The 20223-nt window shown below is 49.2% G+C and overlaps 1 protein-coding gene and 1 long non-coding RNA gene across 3 annotated transcripts in view; one reads left to right on the top strand and one right to left on the bottom strand.

Annotated features, from left to right (window-relative positions):
* RGL3 (ral guanine nucleotide dissociation stimulator like 3) overlaps positions 1 to 20223 on the bottom strand; it is a 577979-nt gene that overhangs the window by 379228 nt on the left and 178528 nt on the right. Inside the window, exon 1 of one of the 2 annotated variants that reach the window (XM_069604163.1) lies at positions 5226 to 7854. The exons of the other annotated variant lie outside the window; for it this stretch is intronic. Within the exon in view, the coding sequence (XP_069460264.1) occupies positions 5226 to 6803 (1578 nt within the window). The 5' untranslated portion in view covers positions 6804 to 7854. Of the gene's footprint in view, positions 1 to 5225; positions 7855 to 20223 lie in introns of those variants that run through there. 2 annotated transcript variants of the gene reach the window in all.
* Positions 7966 to 20223, top strand: part of LOC138447807 (uncharacterized) — a 172046-nt gene continuing 159788 nt past the window's right edge. Inside the window, exon 1 of the long non-coding RNA XR_011259955.1 lies at positions 7966 to 8068. This is a non-coding gene — a long non-coding RNA (uncharacterized lncRNA). The remainder of the gene's footprint in view (positions 8069 to 20223) is intronic.

The following is a 20223-nucleotide window of genomic DNA, read 5'->3' on the forward strand; positions in this document are numbered from 1 at the left end:
CCCCGGGGAGTTCTTTGATATCATAAAGCACTCGACCATTAATAATCCTGCAGTTCACGGGCGTTGCTACCAATCTCACCAAATGGCTGAGAAATAAGTGCACAGGTCTGGGGCAGGTAACAGCTGGATTCTGCACCCACCTGGAAGCATGTTGGAGTCATAGTTTTAAGTGGGCAGGGGCTAGCCAGGACTCATCCCCCACTGCGGGAACACAAAGTGCTCTTGGGCCCAGGCGCTTCTGGGGCTCCCCAGCCTCATTTCCCCTATCTCTCAAAGTCAATTAAATGATGTGACAATACCGCTCTTGCCCAGTAGTTGTCACCATCACCCAATGTTTCGAATAACATCATCAGAAAGCGACATTTGGAGTTAAATGTTAGATTTTGTAATCTGTTGAAGGGAAAAGAAAAATATTGAATACATTGCTTGATTTCTGCAACCGATTCTTATATTAAGGTCTTGCCATTAAAATTGAGTGAATATAATGAATAAATACAAAAAGAGTCAGAGATTCAAAAGTACCTGCATTGGTCTATTATAAATAAAAGTCGCTTTTTTTAAAGATTTTTACTTTAGTCGATTTTTTTACTGATCCCCTTAGTCATATTTAACACACATTTTGAAGAGAGGATTTTCTCTCTGTCCTGTCAGCTACAAACACTTGACTCCGTCCAATAGACCACTGCGGTAGTTCCAAGGGCCACACACCTTTCAACGGTCCCTTAGCTGCTTGCGATTCTTAGGCCCCGCCAGGAATATTGCTTTATGATACCCCTCGATTTATTTCCCCACTTAAAAGCAGTGGCTGGGATGAACGCACCATGTCAAGGACTGCAGATAGTGATAATGAGGTTTCGTTTATACGGTGCTTATGCCCAAGCGCTTTACATAGAACATATTTGCATGTAATATCACCCAACCGAAGTTGGTACTCATTTATCTACCCCGGAAGAATGGAAGGCTGAGTTGGCCTTGCAGGGGATTCAAACCTGCGACCTGCTAATCACACACAGATTACAGCAGCGAGCACTCAACCCGCCAAGCTATTTTACCACTGGTAGTAGCTGAACTGCACGGTCATGACAGCTAGGGCACAGAAGTGGAGATGGTGGAAAGGGGGGGGGCAGCATGGTGCTAAAAGCAAGCTTTCTAGGATAAACCCCCTTTTCTGGAACACTCTTAAACCGCACCAGGCCTGGATCCCCGTTATCATTGTAAGGTAAGTGGTCTTATCTAGAGGCCACCTACCAATAATCGGGGCCTCTGTGATGTTCGGGGGACAGTTGGAGGGCAGATGCAGAGAAAACCTGCGGTATTGATAAGTGCTGGTCGCAAGTACCAGCTACCTGTGTGTTGAGGCGGTGGCGAGGCTACTGGGAGCTATATACACCAGATCAGGTCAGCCATTAAGCCAGCCCTGCTGCATGTATTCTTAGGTGTATTTTGTTTGTTTCTAGTAATAGTAAAAAAAAAATGATAATCATACAATATGTACAATGTTTACAACAAACACCACAAACTAAACTGTATGAGAGCACTTAGACAAGAGGCGGGATTGCAGGTTACAAAAAGATCTCTGTAGCAGGCACATAAACCCCCTGAGCTGTCATTCTAGTATTCAAACCTGTAACATTGGGTAAACCAGCACGAGCGCTTATGTCCCCGCTTCTTAGACAGCTGCACTGGCTCTCGATTGAGAAGCGGGTTTTGTTTAAATCAATGTGCTTGGTGCATCAGTCCTTTTTATAAGCTAGGGGCCGAGTACCGTCAGGAAAATGTGTCCACTATGTTCCCAGGCTGCCTTGCTGCTACGCGTTCCTGGCGTCCCACTGTCACGGACTGGCGGCCGCGCCTTCTCCCTGCTAGCCGCAAGGGCTTGGAATCAGCTGCCCTGGACTCTTCCAGCTACTGTCGACCATTTGGTCTATGAAGACCCTCCTCCTTTAGTTGTTTCTTTTTCTTATCCACTGCCTCGTCTCCGCTGCTTAGCGCCAAGATGCCCCCTGGCGTATGTGCGCTGTACAAACACACATGACATAACAAACCTCACTTTTGCCGAATGGCAACATTACCAAATGTATTTTGTACCTCTTTCTTTTTACCACAGATGGCAAGTGTGGTTAAGGTATATAAAGGGGAGGCAGGAGCAAAAGGAGGGCGCCGAGTCTCCCCCACTTTCTATGGCTAAAAAAAACAAAAAAAGGACGAAGTAAAATCGGAGGCTAGAAATCTGCAAAGTTGCCATTCGGCAAAAAGAAATTCAGCAAAGCCTAATAGATCCAACAATCCTAATCACACAAATACCTCCGCAGGGGAGAGGGACCCCCTAATTAGCCAAAACATTATAGATGGTCAGGGGTTCCAGAGTCACAAGCATCAAGAACCTCTTACGTTTAAATATCCCGTAAACTGATCAAGCACACACAGCTAAATAGTTGTTCTCGGGTGCTATTTATTGCACGATTCTGGAACGCTTTGAAAGACAAACTTATCGGGCGCCCACCTTAGTTTGTTTAAGTAATATGACAAGTATTCAATACATATATAAATCAACAGATATCTATGTAGGAAGCATGGGCTCAACTTCATGAGCTATCTGATCACTCTTCTTACTGTATCTGACCTGCTATACACAGTTACCTGAAGCATGTGCATTAACCTCCTGAGATACGTCTCCTAAATTCAAACCCATGACTCGCCAGGTTACACAGAGATATTCACAGTGAACGCTTGTACCCACTGAGCTACCTGCAAGTACAGCTATCTCGTCTACCTCAACCGCCCCCAACTATGAACAGGGGCTCGGGCTGGCAGTGGTACCCCAGCAGGCACGACTGCCGCGCCCTGCCCCCGCCCCGCCACCAGGGCATCTTGGAAGGACGAGGAGGCCCTGGAGCGACACAACGGGTTCTGCCGGATCAGGCAAACCGCAGCCTGGCGCGCAACCCTTCCCGCCTTGAAGGCACATGATACGTGCAGCTCCTGATGCGGGCAGCGTGCATTACCGGCGGGGGCCGTGCGTCGACGCGAGCTCGGAAAGTGCCGAAGATCACACGGCGTGTCAGCAACAGCCCCGACCAGGATCTGCTTTATTCAGAAATATGAAGAGCCGCGCGAGGGTGCCCTGGCAGAGCCGTGTGTGGGCCCAGCATTTGCTAGCAGGGTGCTGCGGCTCAGGGCGCCTCCCTCAGCTATGTGTGTGGACCCCGGAAATGGAATAGCTGTGCTCTGGGTGGTCGGGGAGGGACCCTGATACAGGTGTAATGGAAGAGTTGTGTATGGGTGTCGGCAGTGGTCGAGCTGAGGTGGGTTCTGCGGGTCAGGGTCGGATGCAGAAGCAGAGTTTCGCAGGTCCAGAGAGTCTGCAGATGTTTTGGGTTATTTATCCAATCCCAAGATCCCTCGCCATTGACTATGCAAGTTAGGGCATCTAGAGAGCCAACGGTTGCAGAGTCCTGTGCTAATGGAATAGCAGGGCTTGGTGAATCAGGGGTGGGTCAGGATTGATGTGTAATGTAAGAGCTGGCCGTGATCCTGGGGCTGCTGCAGGTCAGGATTAAGGTGCATTGGAAGGACTGTGCCTGGGCCTCAGCACTGGAACAGCTTTGGGTGCTGCGGGTCAGGTTTGAGGTGCATTGGAAGAGCTATGCATGGGTCTCAGCACTGGAACAGCTTTGGGTGCTGCAGGTCAGGATTGAGGTGCATTGTAAGCGCTGTGCATGGGTCGCAGCACTAAAAGCTTTGGGTGCTGTGGGTCAGGTTTGAGGTGCATTGGAAGAGCTATGCATGGGTCGCAGCACTAAAAGCTTTGGGTGCTGCGGGTCAGGTTTGGGGTGCATTGGAAGAGCTGTGCATGGGTCTCAGCACTGGAACAGCTTTGGATGCTGCGGGTCAGGTTTAAGGTGCATTGGAAGAGCTGTGCATGTTTCTCAGCAATGGAACAGCTTTGGGTGCTGCAGGTCACGATTGAGGTGCATTGGAAGAGCTATGCATGGGTCTCAGCACTGGAACAGCTTTGGCTGCTGCGGGTCAAGATTGAGGTGCATTGGAAGAGCTGTGCATGGGTCTCAGCACTTCCAGCTTTGGGTGCTGCAGGTCAGGATTGGGGTACATTGTTAGAGGTTCTGCGCATGGCTGTATTGGAGGAGCAGTGGGTAGGGTGAAGAGAGGGTGGCGGTGCGGCTAGCTCTGGTCCGGTGTCGAGTATGGAGGGTGGCGGTGCGGCTAGGTCCGGTGTTGAGTATGGAGGGTGGCAGTGCGGCTAGCTCTGGTCCGGTGTTGAGTATGGAGGGTGGCGGTGCGGCTAGGTCCGCTGTTGAGTATGGAGGGTGGCAGTGCGGCTAGCTCTGGTCCGGTGTCGAGTATGGAGGGTGGCGGTGCGGCTCGGTCCGGTGTTGAGTATGGAGGGTGGCAGTGCGGCTAGCTCTGGTCCGGTGTCGAGTATGGAGGGTGGCGGTGCGGCTAGGTCCGGTGTTGAGTATGGAGGGTGGCAGTGCGGCTAGCTCTGGTCCGGTGTTGAGTATGGAGGGTGGCGGTGCGGCTAGCTCTGGTCCGGTGTCGAGTATGGAGGGTGGCGGTGCGGCTAGGTCCGGTGTTGAGTATGGAGGGTGGCGGTGCGGCTAGCTCTGGTCAGGTGGATCCCACTGCAGTCGGTGATATGTGCCTTCAGGGCTTTGCCACAGTGCCCAGCCTACAAGTCCACACGCCTCGAGGCACCTCCACTGTTCCCCAACAGAGTCATCAGCATCTAAACACCCCCTATGCCAGACAAATAACCCCCCACTGTGCACAAGACACCCCGAACACATCCCTAGAAAGACCTCTGACTTTTGGTTACCAAAGGGCACAATAGAACAGTGTGCCCCATAGCGCCTAAAAGCCAATAGAGTCCCGTGGGGCACAATACAACTGTACTCCAGGCCACCTAAAAGCTGTTAGGTTCCTATCGGGCATATGATATAACGGCCTGGGCACCTAAAGGCCAGTAGGGACCCGGAGGGTAGAAAATAACGGCCTGTGCACGGGGCACCTAAAGGCCAGTAAGGTGTTGGAGGGCACAACATAATTTACTGAAAGGTCCTTAGGTTTACAGGGGGCATATGCCCTAATACACCTGCGGCCATAAGGTTCCCAAAGGATACAGTACAAGTAGAAAAATCAAGCGGGCACCTTCCACTTCAACCACACGTACATGACATCAAAGACATGCAAAGAGCAAGGGTTACCATAGTGATCTCCTTGGCACGGCCCCTGGGGATGCACAGGTCAGTGGGGGTGACACAGGTCTGCTCCTGGCTTCCGGTCGGACTCCCAGAGGGGTCACTGGTATCCACTCCTCTGCCCTGGACCTCCAGGCTCGTGGTTGGGCCTCCTAGTTCCTCTCTGGTCTTCAGATGCGTTGGACTTTCGACCACTCTCCCCGATGGATCCTGGTTATTGACCGCTCTCCCCAGTTGCTCCATATTTTCGGTCGGTCTTGCTGGTCGTTCTGGTCTCTCAGTTGGCCTCTCTGGCTCCTTGTGGCCCAGAGGTTTCTCATGGCTATTTATTGGTCTCTCTGGTTGTGAGGAGCTCATGGTTGATTGCCCTGTTTGCTCCTGCCTCTCGGTTGGCCTTCCCAGTTGTTCCTGCCTCTCAGGTGGTCTCCCTGGTTGTTTGTGGCCATTGGGTGGCTTCCTTGATTGCTCTTGGCTGTCGAATGGTCTTCCCGGTTGTTCCTGCCTCTCAGTTGGTCGTTGTTTGTGGCCAATGGTTGACTTCCCTGATTGCTCTTGGTTGTCAACTAGTCGTCCCGGTTGTTCCTGCCTCTCGGTTGGTCTTCCTTGTTGTTTGTGGCCAATGGTTGACTTCCCTGATTGCTCTTGGCTGTCAACTAGTCGTCCTGGTTGTTCCTGCCTCTCGGTTGGTTGTTGTTTGTGGCCAATGGTTGGTTCCCCCGATTGCTTTCGGCTGTCGAATGGCCTTCCCGGTTGCCCCTGCCTCCCGGTTGGTCCCTGTGGGTTTTCCTGGCTCTCAGGTGGTCTCTCCAGTCGTTTGTGGCCCTGGCTAGTGTTCCCAAATTGTTCCTGGATCTTGGTTGGTCTCCTGGGTTGCCGATGGCCCTCATGTGTTCTCCTCCATTGCTCTTGGTTAATGACTGGTCTGCCTGGTGGCTCCGGTCTACTGTTTTCACTCCTAGGTTGCTCCTGGCTCTCAGATGGTCTCCCCAGCTGTTTGTGGCTTACGTTTGGTTTCCCCGATTTCTCGTGGCTGTTGCCTGGTCTCCCCAGTGGCTCGTAGCCTATGGCTGAATTCCCTAGTTGCCCTTGACTCCCAGAGGGTCTCTCCAGTTGTTTAAGGCCCAGGGTTGGATTTGCGTGTTGCTCCTGGCTCCTGGTTTGTCTTCCCAGCTGTTCCGGGCTCCCAGCTTTTCCGTCCAGGTTCTCTTGGGTATTGACTGGTCCCCCAGGTTGCTTCTCCCTGTGGGTTCGCCTCCCTGGCTGTTCCTGACTCCCAGAGGGTCTCTCCAGTTGCTTAAGGCCCAGAGTTGGCTTCTCCGGTTGATCCTGGCCCTTGGTGGGTCTCCATGGTTGTTCATGGCTCTCCACAGGAGTCCTCCACTGCTCGTGGTTATTGGCTGGCCTCCCTGATTGATCCTGCCTCTGTTGTGTGATTGGTCTCCGTGGCCGCTCCTGGGTTTTATCAGGTATCCCCATTGGGTGCTGGCTCCTTGCTGGTCGCGCTCCATCCTCCATTACAGACATCTTGCTGCTCAGCTTTCTCTGGTGAGTGGAGGGAAGGACTGGCCAGGCAAGAACTTGCATCCACAAAACCCTGAAAGAGGCCCCTTCCGATGAGTAGAGAAGGGACGTGCCTCGCCAAGGCTGGAGTGGTGCACAAGAACCGGTCAGCGTCTTGCCAAGGCTGGAGTGGTGCCCAAGAACCTGTCAGCGTCTTGCCAAGGCTGGAGTGGTGCACAAGAACCTGTCAGCGTCTTGCCAAGGCTGGAGTGGTGCACAAGAACCGGTCAGCGTCTTGCCAAGGCTGGAGTGGTGCACAAGAACCGGTCAGCGTCTTGCCAAGGCTGGAGTGGTGCACAAGAGCCGGTCAGCGTCTTGCCAAGGCTGGAGTGGTGCACATGAACCGGTCAGTGCCTTGCCAAGGCTGGGGTGGTGCCCAAGAACCTGTCAGCGTCTTGCCAAGGCTGGAGTGGTGCACAAGAACCTGTCAGCGTCTTGCCAAGGCTGGGGTGGTGCACAAGAACCTGTCAGTGCTTTGCCAAAGCTGGAGTGCATCGGTGCGCCGAAACTGCGAAGAACTGAGAGGTGCACCGGGACCAACTGGGCGTCTTGAGGGAAGCAGCAGACAGACCAGGGTCAAACTGGTGCATGAAGGCTGGGGAAGTGCGCCGGGAGAGTTGGGTCTACCAAGGCCGGAGAGTAGTACCCGGAGGGTCGGTGTCTTGGGTAGGGGAGCGCGCCTCCAGTCCCGTTGTGGGGCCTTTCTCCCCCGTCTCCTGGCCTCGCTGTTCCCGCTTGCCCTTCACGCTCCCAGGCGAAGCCGACTCCGCGGGGCAGAGATTGTGCTTTTCTTTTTATAGTGATAGCATCGCCAAGGAAAGGTCCCAGCGGCGTCAGGATAGAGGGAGGGCGGGCGGGGAGGGACTGGGAGGCCGGACCCCGGCGGAGCTGAGAAAGGTCACCGCTGGAAGAGCTTTTCACGTGGGAACCGCTGGCGCAGTCCCTGGGTGACCTGGGTAGGGCAATGGGGGGGAACGGAGGGGAACTGGGCAGACGAAGACATAGACCCGGGGGAGTCCGCCGTCGGAGGGGGCGGGGAGCCGAAGCCACAGTACCAGGTAAGTCGGGAGCTGGAGGCTGACGGAGGGGGAAGGGGAGTGGTTTGGAGAGGAGAGGAGGGGAGGGGAGGGGAAGGGAAGGGGGGTTGAGGCACATATCCGAGTCAGTCTGGCGCTGGGTGGGGAGGGAGGAGGCTAAGGCGCAGAGTTTAGCGTTCAGCGTTGGATGGGGAACGGGAGAGGTGAAGGCACGGACCCAGGTGAGCCGGACGACGCAGGAGGAACGGACAGGTAGGGGGTCACATGACACTGGTCGCTTGGTCGAATGGGCGCTTGAGAGGATCGGGCTGAGGGCGCAGACACGGGGTGTGCCATTACCTGGAGTTTAAAGCGGGATGGGTGACAGGTCGCCACTCGAACAGGCTGCATGGGAACCGGTCACTGGCCAAAGCTCCTGGCGAGCTGGGCGTTGGAGCGGAACGAAGGGGAACGGAGGCTTGGGAAGGAAGCGGGGGCATGGAACGATGGCACAAGCACCGTGAGCCGGGCACTGGAGGAGAACACAAAAAGTCCTCACAGCGGGCCAGTGGAGGCCAGAAGGCACACTTACACAATCCTGCGCTCAAGCACCTATACAGTTATATATGGGAACCGGCCAAAGACCGCCACCCTGAGCTACTGAAGGAGAAAGAACCCATCTAGGGACCTGTCCCCGAGACCTATACTGTATCGTGTAACGAAGCAGCTCCCAGCCTTCTTAGGTTGACATGCTAGGTTTATTTCCAGCATCATAGGCTTCTTTATAGCAGTCAAACATGTTACATTTAAGTTACATATAGGACAATAAAACACTGGCAGCCCATCACCCAGGCAGAGGGCTCACCAACTGACCAGGTTAGAACATTCACCCATGCATTCCATCACTCAGGCACAAACACTCCACATGACATCACAACATTCCTTCTGCAAAGCCAAGCCATACACAACACATCTCCTCCCCTTACATTGCACATCACACACAGCAAAGCGTTACACAACACATCTCCCCTCTTCTGACAACAACACATAACATTACACAACACACCTCCACACACACCAACATAAGACATTCACACCGACTCACATCATCAGGGCTAGCACGTAACACGTGCTTTACAGTCAACCACCCACCTCATACCCGATGCTCTGGCCAGGCACACAGGGACCAACAATCAATATCACTGTCACATTCCGGAACCTGATGAGGGTGGAACGAGTCATAGAAGCGCACACAGTACAGCTGAAAGCAGCCGCACCGCATGTGCACAGAGAATTGAAACAAAAGTATTTTTTGTGGTAAATAAACCACAAAGTCGGGGTAATGCGTGGCAATGAAATGCCCAATACCATGGACACACCCATACCAAAACCGGGGGCGGTACCACCCGTACACACCTACCCCTAACCATGTGTGACTTATACTGCAGTCACAGCCCTACACATACTGGGGGCGCTACCACCCAGATACCAAACTATTCACCTCGCATGACTAACTACAGTCAAGCCCCAACAATTGGTGGCGCTACCACCTCACACAGCCATACGTGGGATCACCATGCATAACCTCATTAATAGCCACGCCCCGACATAACTGGAGGCGCTACCACCAGAAACCCACGTACACTGTTTAACCATGCGCGACTTATCACAATCACGCCCATACCTAAATCGGGGGCACTACCCCCTTATACCATACAACGTGGAACTACCTCCCAACCCATACATATACACAGGTACTAAGAAGACCTGAAGGCGCTACCCCCAGATAAACACATGCTGACCTGGCACTCACACGCCATCAGCCAACCAAACATCCAAACTTTGTATCCGGCACTCACACACCATCAGCCAACCAAACATCCAATCTTTGTATCCAGCTTCCCACATGCACACATGGATACAACAAGCAATTTTTGCAACACCATAACCTCGCATTTTTTAAAATTTTTGCAAACCATCAATAACGTAAAAACACTCTCTGTGTTGCCTAAACCATACCATACATCACTGCTACATGTTATGGCTATTACTTTTACGCTCTCCAAATCTACAAGTCCGTGTGCAACCTTGCAACCCTGACCTGCAAAGCCTCAAATAAATTACATCTAGCATATAAAAGTGAAATCATTCCCACCCAATATGCACCATACCAAAACTTTGAACAGATTGCTAAAGGTCAATGTCACCATTTGGCGACCTAAACATAACAGATTGCTAAAAGTCCATGTCGCCTCCTGCGACCCTAAACTGTAAATCCTCAAAGAATTAGGATTAGCCTCATACAACTATATTGCACCATACCGTACATTAGCTTACAGCTAAAAGACCATGGGTGTAACAAACACCCCTAACCTGCAAATTGTCAGGAGTACATAACCAACCATAAGATTTCCCAAACAGGTTTTTATCTCAGGTTACATCATACAATCACATCAGTCTTTGCCACAACCCAACTCAGAAAAAAGGATACACTTCTGTGGGCCGCGCTCCTTGAAACCATTGCAATTAAAACCATCTTGATGACTTTTCCCAACGGAAGACTTTGTCCATCCCAAATACAAGTCACTGCACCGTTCTAACCTAGATTCCATTGCACGCAGCTCCAGCTGTCCATCGGATGGGCACTCAAGCTATACAATCAGCATACCTTGGGCGCAGCTCCTATTGTCCATCCGATGAGCATGCATGCTGTACAATCCGCATACCAGCCTCCAGGTCCAGCTGCTCTCTCAAAATCCATTCCCCTTTGTATGTTGCAACAGCAATCTGGAAGCAGACTTCCGCTTCCTCAAAACGTATATCGACGTAATAGGGTTCTTTGCTCTAAAGTCCCTTTATCCTTGTTTTTATTCACAGTGGACGATTAACGCTCACCGGGACCACGCATCGCTCGTCACACTGTCACACAGCAGGTAAGAGAATCTGGTGTTCGGCGGAACTCTACGCTTCCACCAACTCCCTCAAGTACTCGTTGACGTCACCATTTCCAGAGTAACCTCGGCAAGGACAGACCATGCCATTCCCAACCGTCGCCAGTGCCACGCGGACCCCCACAGCGTAATGCATCACGGGCACCGACATGTGACTCAGTATGATCACTTGTATTCACAGTCCGGCCAATAACGGGGACATCTGTTCCAACGTGCAAAAGTGAACTGCCCAACCACGGCACTTCAGATACTGTCCCACCTTCACGGCACTTCAAATGTCAACAGTACGAACAAACAGCTCCTTCCACCTGCTATCCCTTTCCATGTACTGATATCACCTCATACCCTTCTCTGTGCGGGGCACCGACATATGGATCAGCCTCCCAACCAAGCCTGTTTAGCTTCTCAATGCGGGGCACGGACATATGGATCAGCCTCCCAACCAGGCCTGTTTAGCTTCTCAATTGAGGATATGGCCCTCCTTCTTACATGATCCCCAGGACCTAGCTCTCCCTGCATTCCAAGAAATGCTGAAGGTCCCACTTGCCTCCAGACCTCCCTCCGAACAGGGGACTTACTTTCCTTCCTCTTTTTCCGCCCTGGGTGATGGGTCTTACTTAGTATGGGGGCAGTGTTGTCCTTTCATTCTTCCTGCACCCCCTGCAGCAGGTTTCCAGCGCAGATTCTTCAAGACCAACTCGTCGCCAATGTAACAAAGCAGCTCCCAGCCTTCTTAGGTTGACATTCTAGGTTTATTTCCAGCTTCATAGGCATCTTTATAGCAGTCAAACATGTTACATTTAAGTTACATATAGGACAATAAAACACTGGCAGCCCATCACCCAGGCAGAGGGCTCACCAACTGACCAGGTTAGAACATTCACCCATGCATTCCATCACTCAGGCACAAACACTCCACATGACATCACAACATTCCTTCTGCAAAGCCAAGCCATACACAACACATAGGGAACACCATGGACCGGACAATGCTTTCCCCCTGAAGGGCCCTAAAGCCTACATAGTTACCTGTGGTCGGGTATTTTAGACAATTACACTGGGCTGCTGCATGGCAAGCAGGGTCGGACTGGGACGGTCACCAAATAAAAAAATGGGCCACCCCTCGCCTCATGACCCTTGACCTCTGATGACATCACCGGAAGTGCTGTCATTTGACCCCACCCCAAAGTGACATCCCGGGAAGCGATGAAACACAACCTTTCGCCCCTTGACAAAACAGAAAGTGGCATCAAATAGCATTGTTCCTAAGTACACTAAATGACTGTGAATCCAAGCAGATGTCAAAGGCCAAATGAAAATGTTATTGTATAGCACTTACACTTAAGCTCTTTTTTATAGAACAAATATGCATACAATATCACCCAACCTGTTTTAGTACTCATTTATCGACCTAGGAAGGATGAAAGGCTTTTTTGAAAAAAAATTGAAAAAATATATATATATATTTTTTTCATTTTTTTTTTCTTCTTCCAAACCGGCCCAGGTATGGCCAGAAACCAGCCTCCACTCCCCAGGGACAATTTCGGCCCGGTCACGGGCCGAAAGGCCAAGGGGCCAATCCGACCCTGATGGCAAGGGCACCGTGGAAGACGCTGGGGTGTATGGAACGTACAGGAATGAAGAAAGTCTGGTAATGGAAGGCAAGATTCAATGCTGATACTACACCTACAGAATAATGTATAGTCATATACAAAGTCCTCAGAACTGGAAGGGAGGACGCAAAACGTATACTGGCCGAGAGATATGTTACTCGTAGACTATTGCACACACACATACACGTTGTGCCCCACTAGAGGCAAGGATGCACAGTGTAGAACAGCGAAGACTTTTGGTGCCTATAGAATCACGTGTGCGCCGACGGCACTGTAAACGAGAGGGCTCTGACACCTACAGAATAATATACAGGAACATGCAACGCTATATGCACTGGAAGTGGAGACCCCGCACTTATGCAAAGAAGTCCTCTGGGACTTATAGAGTACGCATAGAAGCACGGTACATCATAACCTATAGGACCAGGAAGGGTACAAATGAACAAAACTGATCAAAAGGACTTTGACACATAGACCAACATGTATAGAAAAGAACACATCGAAACCAATGTACCACCGAGAACTCTACCATATATAGGATAACCTATAGCAAGACCTCCAATACTCCTCACCATGAACACCCAGGCATACAGACCTGGTTATCAAACCATGAACCCTGAGGGCTTCACACCTGAGCTCACCTCCTGCGCCAAGTCCCTCGGGTTGCACATCGACAAGTACCTCTCCATCAAGACACACATAGCTTAGAATGCTCAGACAGCTTGATAGCAGCTCTCCCTGCGGGAAGCCAAGCCCTTCCTCCCCCCTGACAGCTTTAGATCTACTATTCAAGCACTGCTCCTACCCCACCTGGATGGGGAGCGATGCCCTCCTCGAAGGCCTCCCGTCGTCCTCCCTTGTGCCCCTGAGAAATATCCTACACGCAGCCGCACACCTCATCAAGGGTTCACACGGATATGACCACATCACCCTCATCATCCTTCACTGGCTCCCACTGCATGCACAAATCAACTTGAGGTCTTGCTGCATCCAGGGGCGCCGAGTACGTGGGTGGTCTGGGGCCCGGGCAACCCCCGGGAAATGCCATCTGCGTAAATGTCCCTGTACTTTAAGGGGGGCTTTTTTTTTTCCCGGGCGCCGGCACCGCCCGGGAAAACATGAAGTTGATGCCCCTGCGCCTGCATCATCTATAAGGCAGTCGTCCTATAGTGACCCGGCTACCTTGCATAGAAATTCAGCATCTCATGCAGACAGCGCACCACCAGAAGACAGGACATGTACAGACTTGAATCTGCTGCTGCAAAAAGGAAAGGACCAGAAAGCAAACCTCTGCCTACACCCCAAGACTATGGAACCTCCTCCCATTAGCATCAGACTTGCCCCCACACTCCTGAAGAGGGGGTCTCTGTAATGGCCCTCATGTCCCCTATGTGAATGTCAGCCCGAAGAATGAGAAACGAAAGCTGCAACTCGTTGTTCGGCCAATCACCAGGCGCACCAGTGTATCCCACATATGCAAAGAGATATTCTCTCAGACGACCGTTTAAACCTTATCCAGCTGACGGCTTCGAAGAGACAGGTGCCTCATCGATGGATCAGATTGACTGATGGCAAGATCCAGCCATGATGACATCACTAGTGACAACATTACAAAGCAGCGTTAGTCATGAAGCAAATTTGTATCCTTGCACCAAAATCCGCAGACACACACACACGTATACACGAAGAACATGCTTACACCTTCTATAGATAGAGGACAGATACGTGTACATACTGTCAAGACCTTTTTCTTTCTTTAGCAAAATGCAGAAACGCAAGAGACCCAAACATACGTGGACCGAGCTTGCAACCGCTTTATCGCAACTAACCATAAGGAGCTATGGGGACGTATAAGGAACCTAGAGGGCTCTATCGCGGCTAACCTCTAAGAAGATATTCGAATGCTTAGAAAAAACATAAAATGACTGTAGTGAAAACACAGGCCTCAAATACATGGAGAGAGAAGTGCAGTCCCTTCAGCATGAAACACAGAGACAGTGTTTGCAGCCAAGGAAGAGGACGGGTGTAACATTCCTGATTCCTGACGCAGTGAGCCACCTGTGAAATACAGAATAAAATCCTCATAATTGTAGACAGAAAAGCAACATTTTGTGGTCCTCGCACACGTGACCCAACAGATCCGAACAATGGCTATTTACTCATGATGAGCAAAGGAGCTGTTCACAGTGAAGCAGACAAGATTGATACATATATTGTCCACCAAAAACTGCAACCTGCAAGCACTCTCTCAGGCTAGGTGATCAGACCAGTGGCAACAATGGGGACACTTGTCTTTCTCATTACCTTGAAAAGGTACACTGAGCACTGTGAACGACAGGGTCCCAGGCCTAGGGCACCCGCTCCAGCCAATCCAGACGCTCAGATCATGGGGTGGTGTAGAATTTTGCACGGGCCAATGATCGTCGTACGACCCTGCAACAGAGTAATAAATAGTTTTGTGGAGAAGTCTCAGGTGAAGCCATCTGACATAGGAAGACCAGTGAGAATCCAGATGTATATGGGTTCCATAGACAGTAAGGCAGAGCTAACCAATAGGGGGATCCCGTAGGTTTTTGGGGATGGTTTTAATTTTTGCAACATCACCACGATACAAAACTGGGTGGCATAGGCTCAGAAGCTGAGCTTGCTGGAGATTTGTGGTTTCCTGTATGATCCCTATCTATTGGAGAATAAAAGGCAGTATAACTTGCCCCATGGCTGAGTCTTCCATTATTGCCAGGGGGAAGGTTTCGGAAGGGCCCTAGATACTCTGTTAACTTGTGATATTGTTGATGCAGATGCCCCTGTCCTCTGGCATACTATTACACTGCTACAGGTCAGAAGAGAACTCAAGACCCACCTTTTCAAGGAGCCTCTCCTCAACTCCTAGGCTATTACATCACTCTGTGACCCCCCTGCCCCCACCGCGCCACCTGGCTAGCTAGACACCAGTGCTCAAGCACCTTGAATTGTCTCATGTGCTAGATAGAATTACCAATAATGAACTCGGATAAAAATAACCGGGCAGACTCAAAGAATATGGCAAAGTACTCTTAGCATAAAATAAGGTAGGGCAATCTGCGCACAACAGGCAGTAATCCACACACTTGCAACCATTGTGATTATACAAAGCTTTTATACCTTGATGTGCGTCATTTAAGACGTCATCCTACGTGGCAACCTAAAAACCTATTGAGGGGAGGGATTGGTTAGTGGAACACATGTACCTGTAGTGTACATAGGTGTTAATGACTTCATTGGCTGCCCCTTAACTGGCCGGCATGCCTCAAACTACCTCTAAATACATATAATACTGAGTAGAGCGGAAATAATGTTGCTACATAGACCCTCTGATTCATTGGCATGCTTTCCCAACCTTGGACCTTCGGCACGTTAGCAGTACATTAGCAAAACAAAACCCAGGTCCCACAAGCAACATCAGACTACTCACCATTTTCCCAATTAATCTATCATCTCTCATCAGTCAGGCCTGTGAGAAACCAAAGGGTGTCTCACTTGCTAGTCCCCGGGGATCTCTCTCTCTCAGGTGGCCAGGGCACGGCCATCGCCTTTGAATACAGACCCTGGGGTGGACCAGTGCGGGAGGATCACCTGGGTGAGGGATCTTCGGGGAGTTGTGGTGAGGCAACCGATGATGAGACGCTTTATCCCCCCTTTCCCGTGCCCATACCCCATTCTATCTTATGGGATTCTCCAACGTTTCAAATTCCCCCCACCCCCTTTCTACACAAACACTGGGCAGAGGAAAAGGAATACTGAGAGTAAAGAGGCTAACACTTGCATAGCTCATTGAACATGTCCGGTTATTAAGGTCAGGCAAAGTCAAGCACTTGACCTTAATTACCTATATATGATACCCATTAGCTCCATCCACATGGATAAAAGGTGGAACATTGAGACACACTCTGAGAAAGGTGAGACATGAGAAGGAGCAGATCTTCCAGGGCAAAAACAAACCCACTTGAGCAGGATGACTGATCGAGGGACCAGAACGAGGGGAAGGGAAACCCTGAAGATACCTACAGGAAGTCATTGCCTCCGGGAAACCGTGAAGGATACCCAGAGGAAGCCAATTCCCAGAAAAGAAGCAGCCTGCGTTGTGTTTCAAGGAAGCCAGCGACCCTCTGGGGTGAACGGCAGAGTTGGGGAGGCGAGGCCAAGCCGGTGGCATCAACCTTGACTCATGAATCAAAGCAGCAGAGAAAAGAAAGGAATGTACACAACCAGTGAGTTAGCAGAAGACATGAAAGGCCGGTTTGTGTCAAGGAAAGATTGAAGCTACAAAAGTGTATCTCACAATTGAAGGTTGCGGGCATGCTGATGAGACGTGAAAGAAAGCAAACCAGTAGTGAACCTTAAACTTACCAATAACTGTGAAACCAGTGATGCAGAGTAGCGGAGTGGTCCGGCAAAAGGAAATAGCCCACTCGAAAGTCTACGCGAAATGTTTGATGTCTTTTTATAAAGTGATAAAGCAAGCTCTGAAATGTGCAATGGTCAAGATTAATCTTATCAAAAATGGTGGTTAAAAGTTGAATGCTTTAAGAAAAATATTTCTTTTGACTTTTCTGATTCTATTATAGAACTACCGAGACCAAGAGACACTGGGGCAAATGACATAAGGGAGAGCTGAAATGAAAGTCGAAGTGGTCCTGCGGAGGTCTATGAAAAAAACCTTGCACACTCGAAAGTCTTCGACATCAGTGAAAGGTCCGAACCCAACTGAGGGAGACCTGGAATGTTCACTAAGTTAGCGGAAGGGAACCCCTAATGAATGTGAATGAATCTTGGGGAAGGGAACCCCTGCAAGTGCTGTGATTGCGAGTTACGAGCCCGGCTAAGAGAGATCTACGTTGAATCAGGTACTTTTTGTTGAGCGGTCCAAGCCCAACTGAGGGAGACCTACGTGAATTGTGAGCCCGACCAAGTGAGGCAGACGTGAACCTCTGTTGAACTGTGAAAAAACCTTTGGTGAACTGAAAATAAGTGACTTTAACATGGAAGGCCTCGACACAGGTTTTGAACTGTCCTTTTTTTGTGTTTTCTTTGGGTAACCTGAGCCAGAGTGTGTCATCCTGTCATGGGGGCTGGCTTACTCCGTGCTTTTCAACATGGGGAAGAGAGCTGACTCGGCCATCTTGATCTTTATGGTATAACACTGACTCTCCTTTGCATACTCCCCTTTACACTATTACTGTATAAGAGATAGGGCAAGCATTAGGTTTTTTAGTATAGGCCATTTTGATTTGACATAGACTGACTAGAACTGTGTTTTCGTTAATATTTGATGGTAGAGACTACTCCCATCAGAGCTATAGGGCAATGTAGGAGTTTTTCCAAACCGCAAGAAAGTAATAAAGGTTTTGAAACTTGTAGCTCTTGTGTCAGTGTCATACTTGTGATACCATTCCTCCCTTACAGGCCCCAAGCCAAGGCTTCTCCTTTGTAGTTGACCTCAAAGCCTGCTCGCTGTTCTGGGACATTCAAGGGAGTGTAGGCACACTATTATCTTCATTTTGGACTTAATGAATAGCCCTTGTTTTCAGCTTCTGTATCAGGTTATGAGACCACCACACATGTATCCATTCATCCTTCTATTTACTGCTCTTGATTCAATTATGCGGGGTGTCATTACACTTCTTAGTCCTTTGGAGACTTGCTCACTGCCCCTTACATGGTGTTCTGCATCTTTGATTGTCTAATACTTGGCTCTTACCAGGCCTCCAGATAAGGTGCGTACTATGCCTTTTTACGCATGAGAATCTTGTAAATACGACAGCTTTATAATTTCTTCCTGTTTACATTTACACACCAGTTTAGTGATTTGTATCTACATGGATGTAATTCAAGCCATGAATAAAAGCCTATGAAACAGAATATATTTCTCTGAAGACTTTCAAAAAAAGAAACTGCACACTGTGATAAAAGCAATGGTTTCTTTGCATTCAGTGTCTGCTGTGTTGTGTGTTGCTGCTCATGGAGCAAACAGCACTGTGCATATTTATTTTCCTAGCATTTTAGGATTGTAAAATTAATAAGATGGAAAACAAAGTTGCAATTGAGAATTCATATTTCGTAACAAATTATGCTTTTTTTTTCCAGTGAAAGCAAACCAGTATTTCACAATTGTATTTTTCAGAGTTCCTGTGCCGTGGGCATAGTCATGCAGAGACAGATCATTTTTTCACTTATAATTTAATGTACACTCTCATTTTCAACAGTGTGTAAAATAATGACTATGCACAGTCTAGTTTACATCCATTCAACCTTGCAGTCAATACGGTACATTACTGTAAGTGGACAGTGGCTGCAGAGCCTTTGCTGAAAGATGAGTGGTTGTCATTACACCAATCACAGGTGTTCTAGCCTCTCAAATCTTCAAGACTACAATTAAAACACCCAAAACCTGAATCTCCAGGAAGTGCAAGCACTGTTCAAAAACAAACCAATGAAAGTTACATTTCTAATTGAAATAGAAACTCTGCAATGCCTGTCCCTGTGATAATCCAGATAGTTATTTAAATGTATGTAGCACTTCATATATGGTTCATCCAACATCTAGGCACTGTGATTATTATACCTCAGTCGATACTCAGTTAACCGACCTCTGAAGGATGTTAGCCAATAAGATAGCTCAGCCGGTTGAGCACTCGTTGCTGCGATCTGTGCCTGATCTGTAGGTTGCAGCTTCGAATCCCAGCAAGGGCAACTCAGCCATTCATCCTTTCAAGGTCGATAAAGGAGTACCGACTTCGGTTTGGTGATAATTGTGATGAATATTTACTATGTACAGCGCTTTACCAAAAGCGCTACATAAATAACCATTTGACCATGAGATTAGATATAGAATTTTGCATGGAGTCCTTGCCTCTCTGCACTGTTGTATGATAACATTGTTATACCATTAGGTAGTAATAGCTCCGGGAAAGGAGGACTTTCATTAAACATCAAAAGACAATTCTGCTATCGAACCTCAAAACTCACAATACAATTCATGCTTGCTTTACTATGTAATTGGCTAGGTTTTTGTGTTTTCAACATTTAAATATATACTGGAGAGATAGTTTGGCCAGACCTTAGAGAAATAATGAAAGGTGTATTCTGTCACAATCCAGAAAACTGCTGCATAGTAATGAGTTCCATACAGTTTTTGCACACGTTGGATGGATGTCACATGGAAGCACCTAGAACGGGTTTAGTGAAACAACATTGTTTTTAGTGCTTTCCTGAATGCTATATGGGATTCCATACATCTCATACATCTCATGTGAGCTGGAAGAGCGTTGCAGTGCGCTGCTGCCTGGACAGGGAAGCTGGACCCACCAGTCTGCATTCTCTGTGTTTTTGGCATGGAAATCCTATTAGCGTAGACATATCTTATAGGTCTGGCTGAGGTAGTTTTGACAACCTTTTGGGCAAGGTATACAGGTGCTAGTTTATGGACACATTTGTGTGTCAGAGCGAGGGGTTTAAAGATTATTCTTTCTTTAATGGGAAGCCAATGCACCTGTTTTCTGGTTTCCGAAATATGTTCTCTCTTGGAAATGCCAGTAGCAGCCCTTATGGCATTATTCTGCACTGTCTGTAACTTCGTAATTGTTTTGCTGGTGTCCCTACAAAGAGGGCATTACAGTAGTCCAGACGAGATCCAATTGCGCTTGCAATTGTGATACAGTTCTGTTCCGACAAGAAGGGTCTGGCTGCGTTCAGCAGTTTAGCATGGTAGGCTGAGGATAATGCTATGGCGTTGACCTGCCTGTTCATGGAGAGGTCAGAGTCCAAGCAGACCCCCAAGGTCTTAACAACTTGTAATACGGGGATTGGTGTGTTGTCAGTCGTGAAG

This window comes from Ambystoma mexicanum, chromosome 3q, assembly GCF_040938575.1.
Source record: "Ambystoma mexicanum isolate Mex_15411 chromosome 3q, UKY_AmexF1_1, whole genome shotgun sequence".
In the NCBI taxonomy this organism is placed as follows: domain Eukaryota; kingdom Metazoa; phylum Chordata; class Amphibia; order Caudata; family Ambystomatidae; genus Ambystoma; species Ambystoma mexicanum.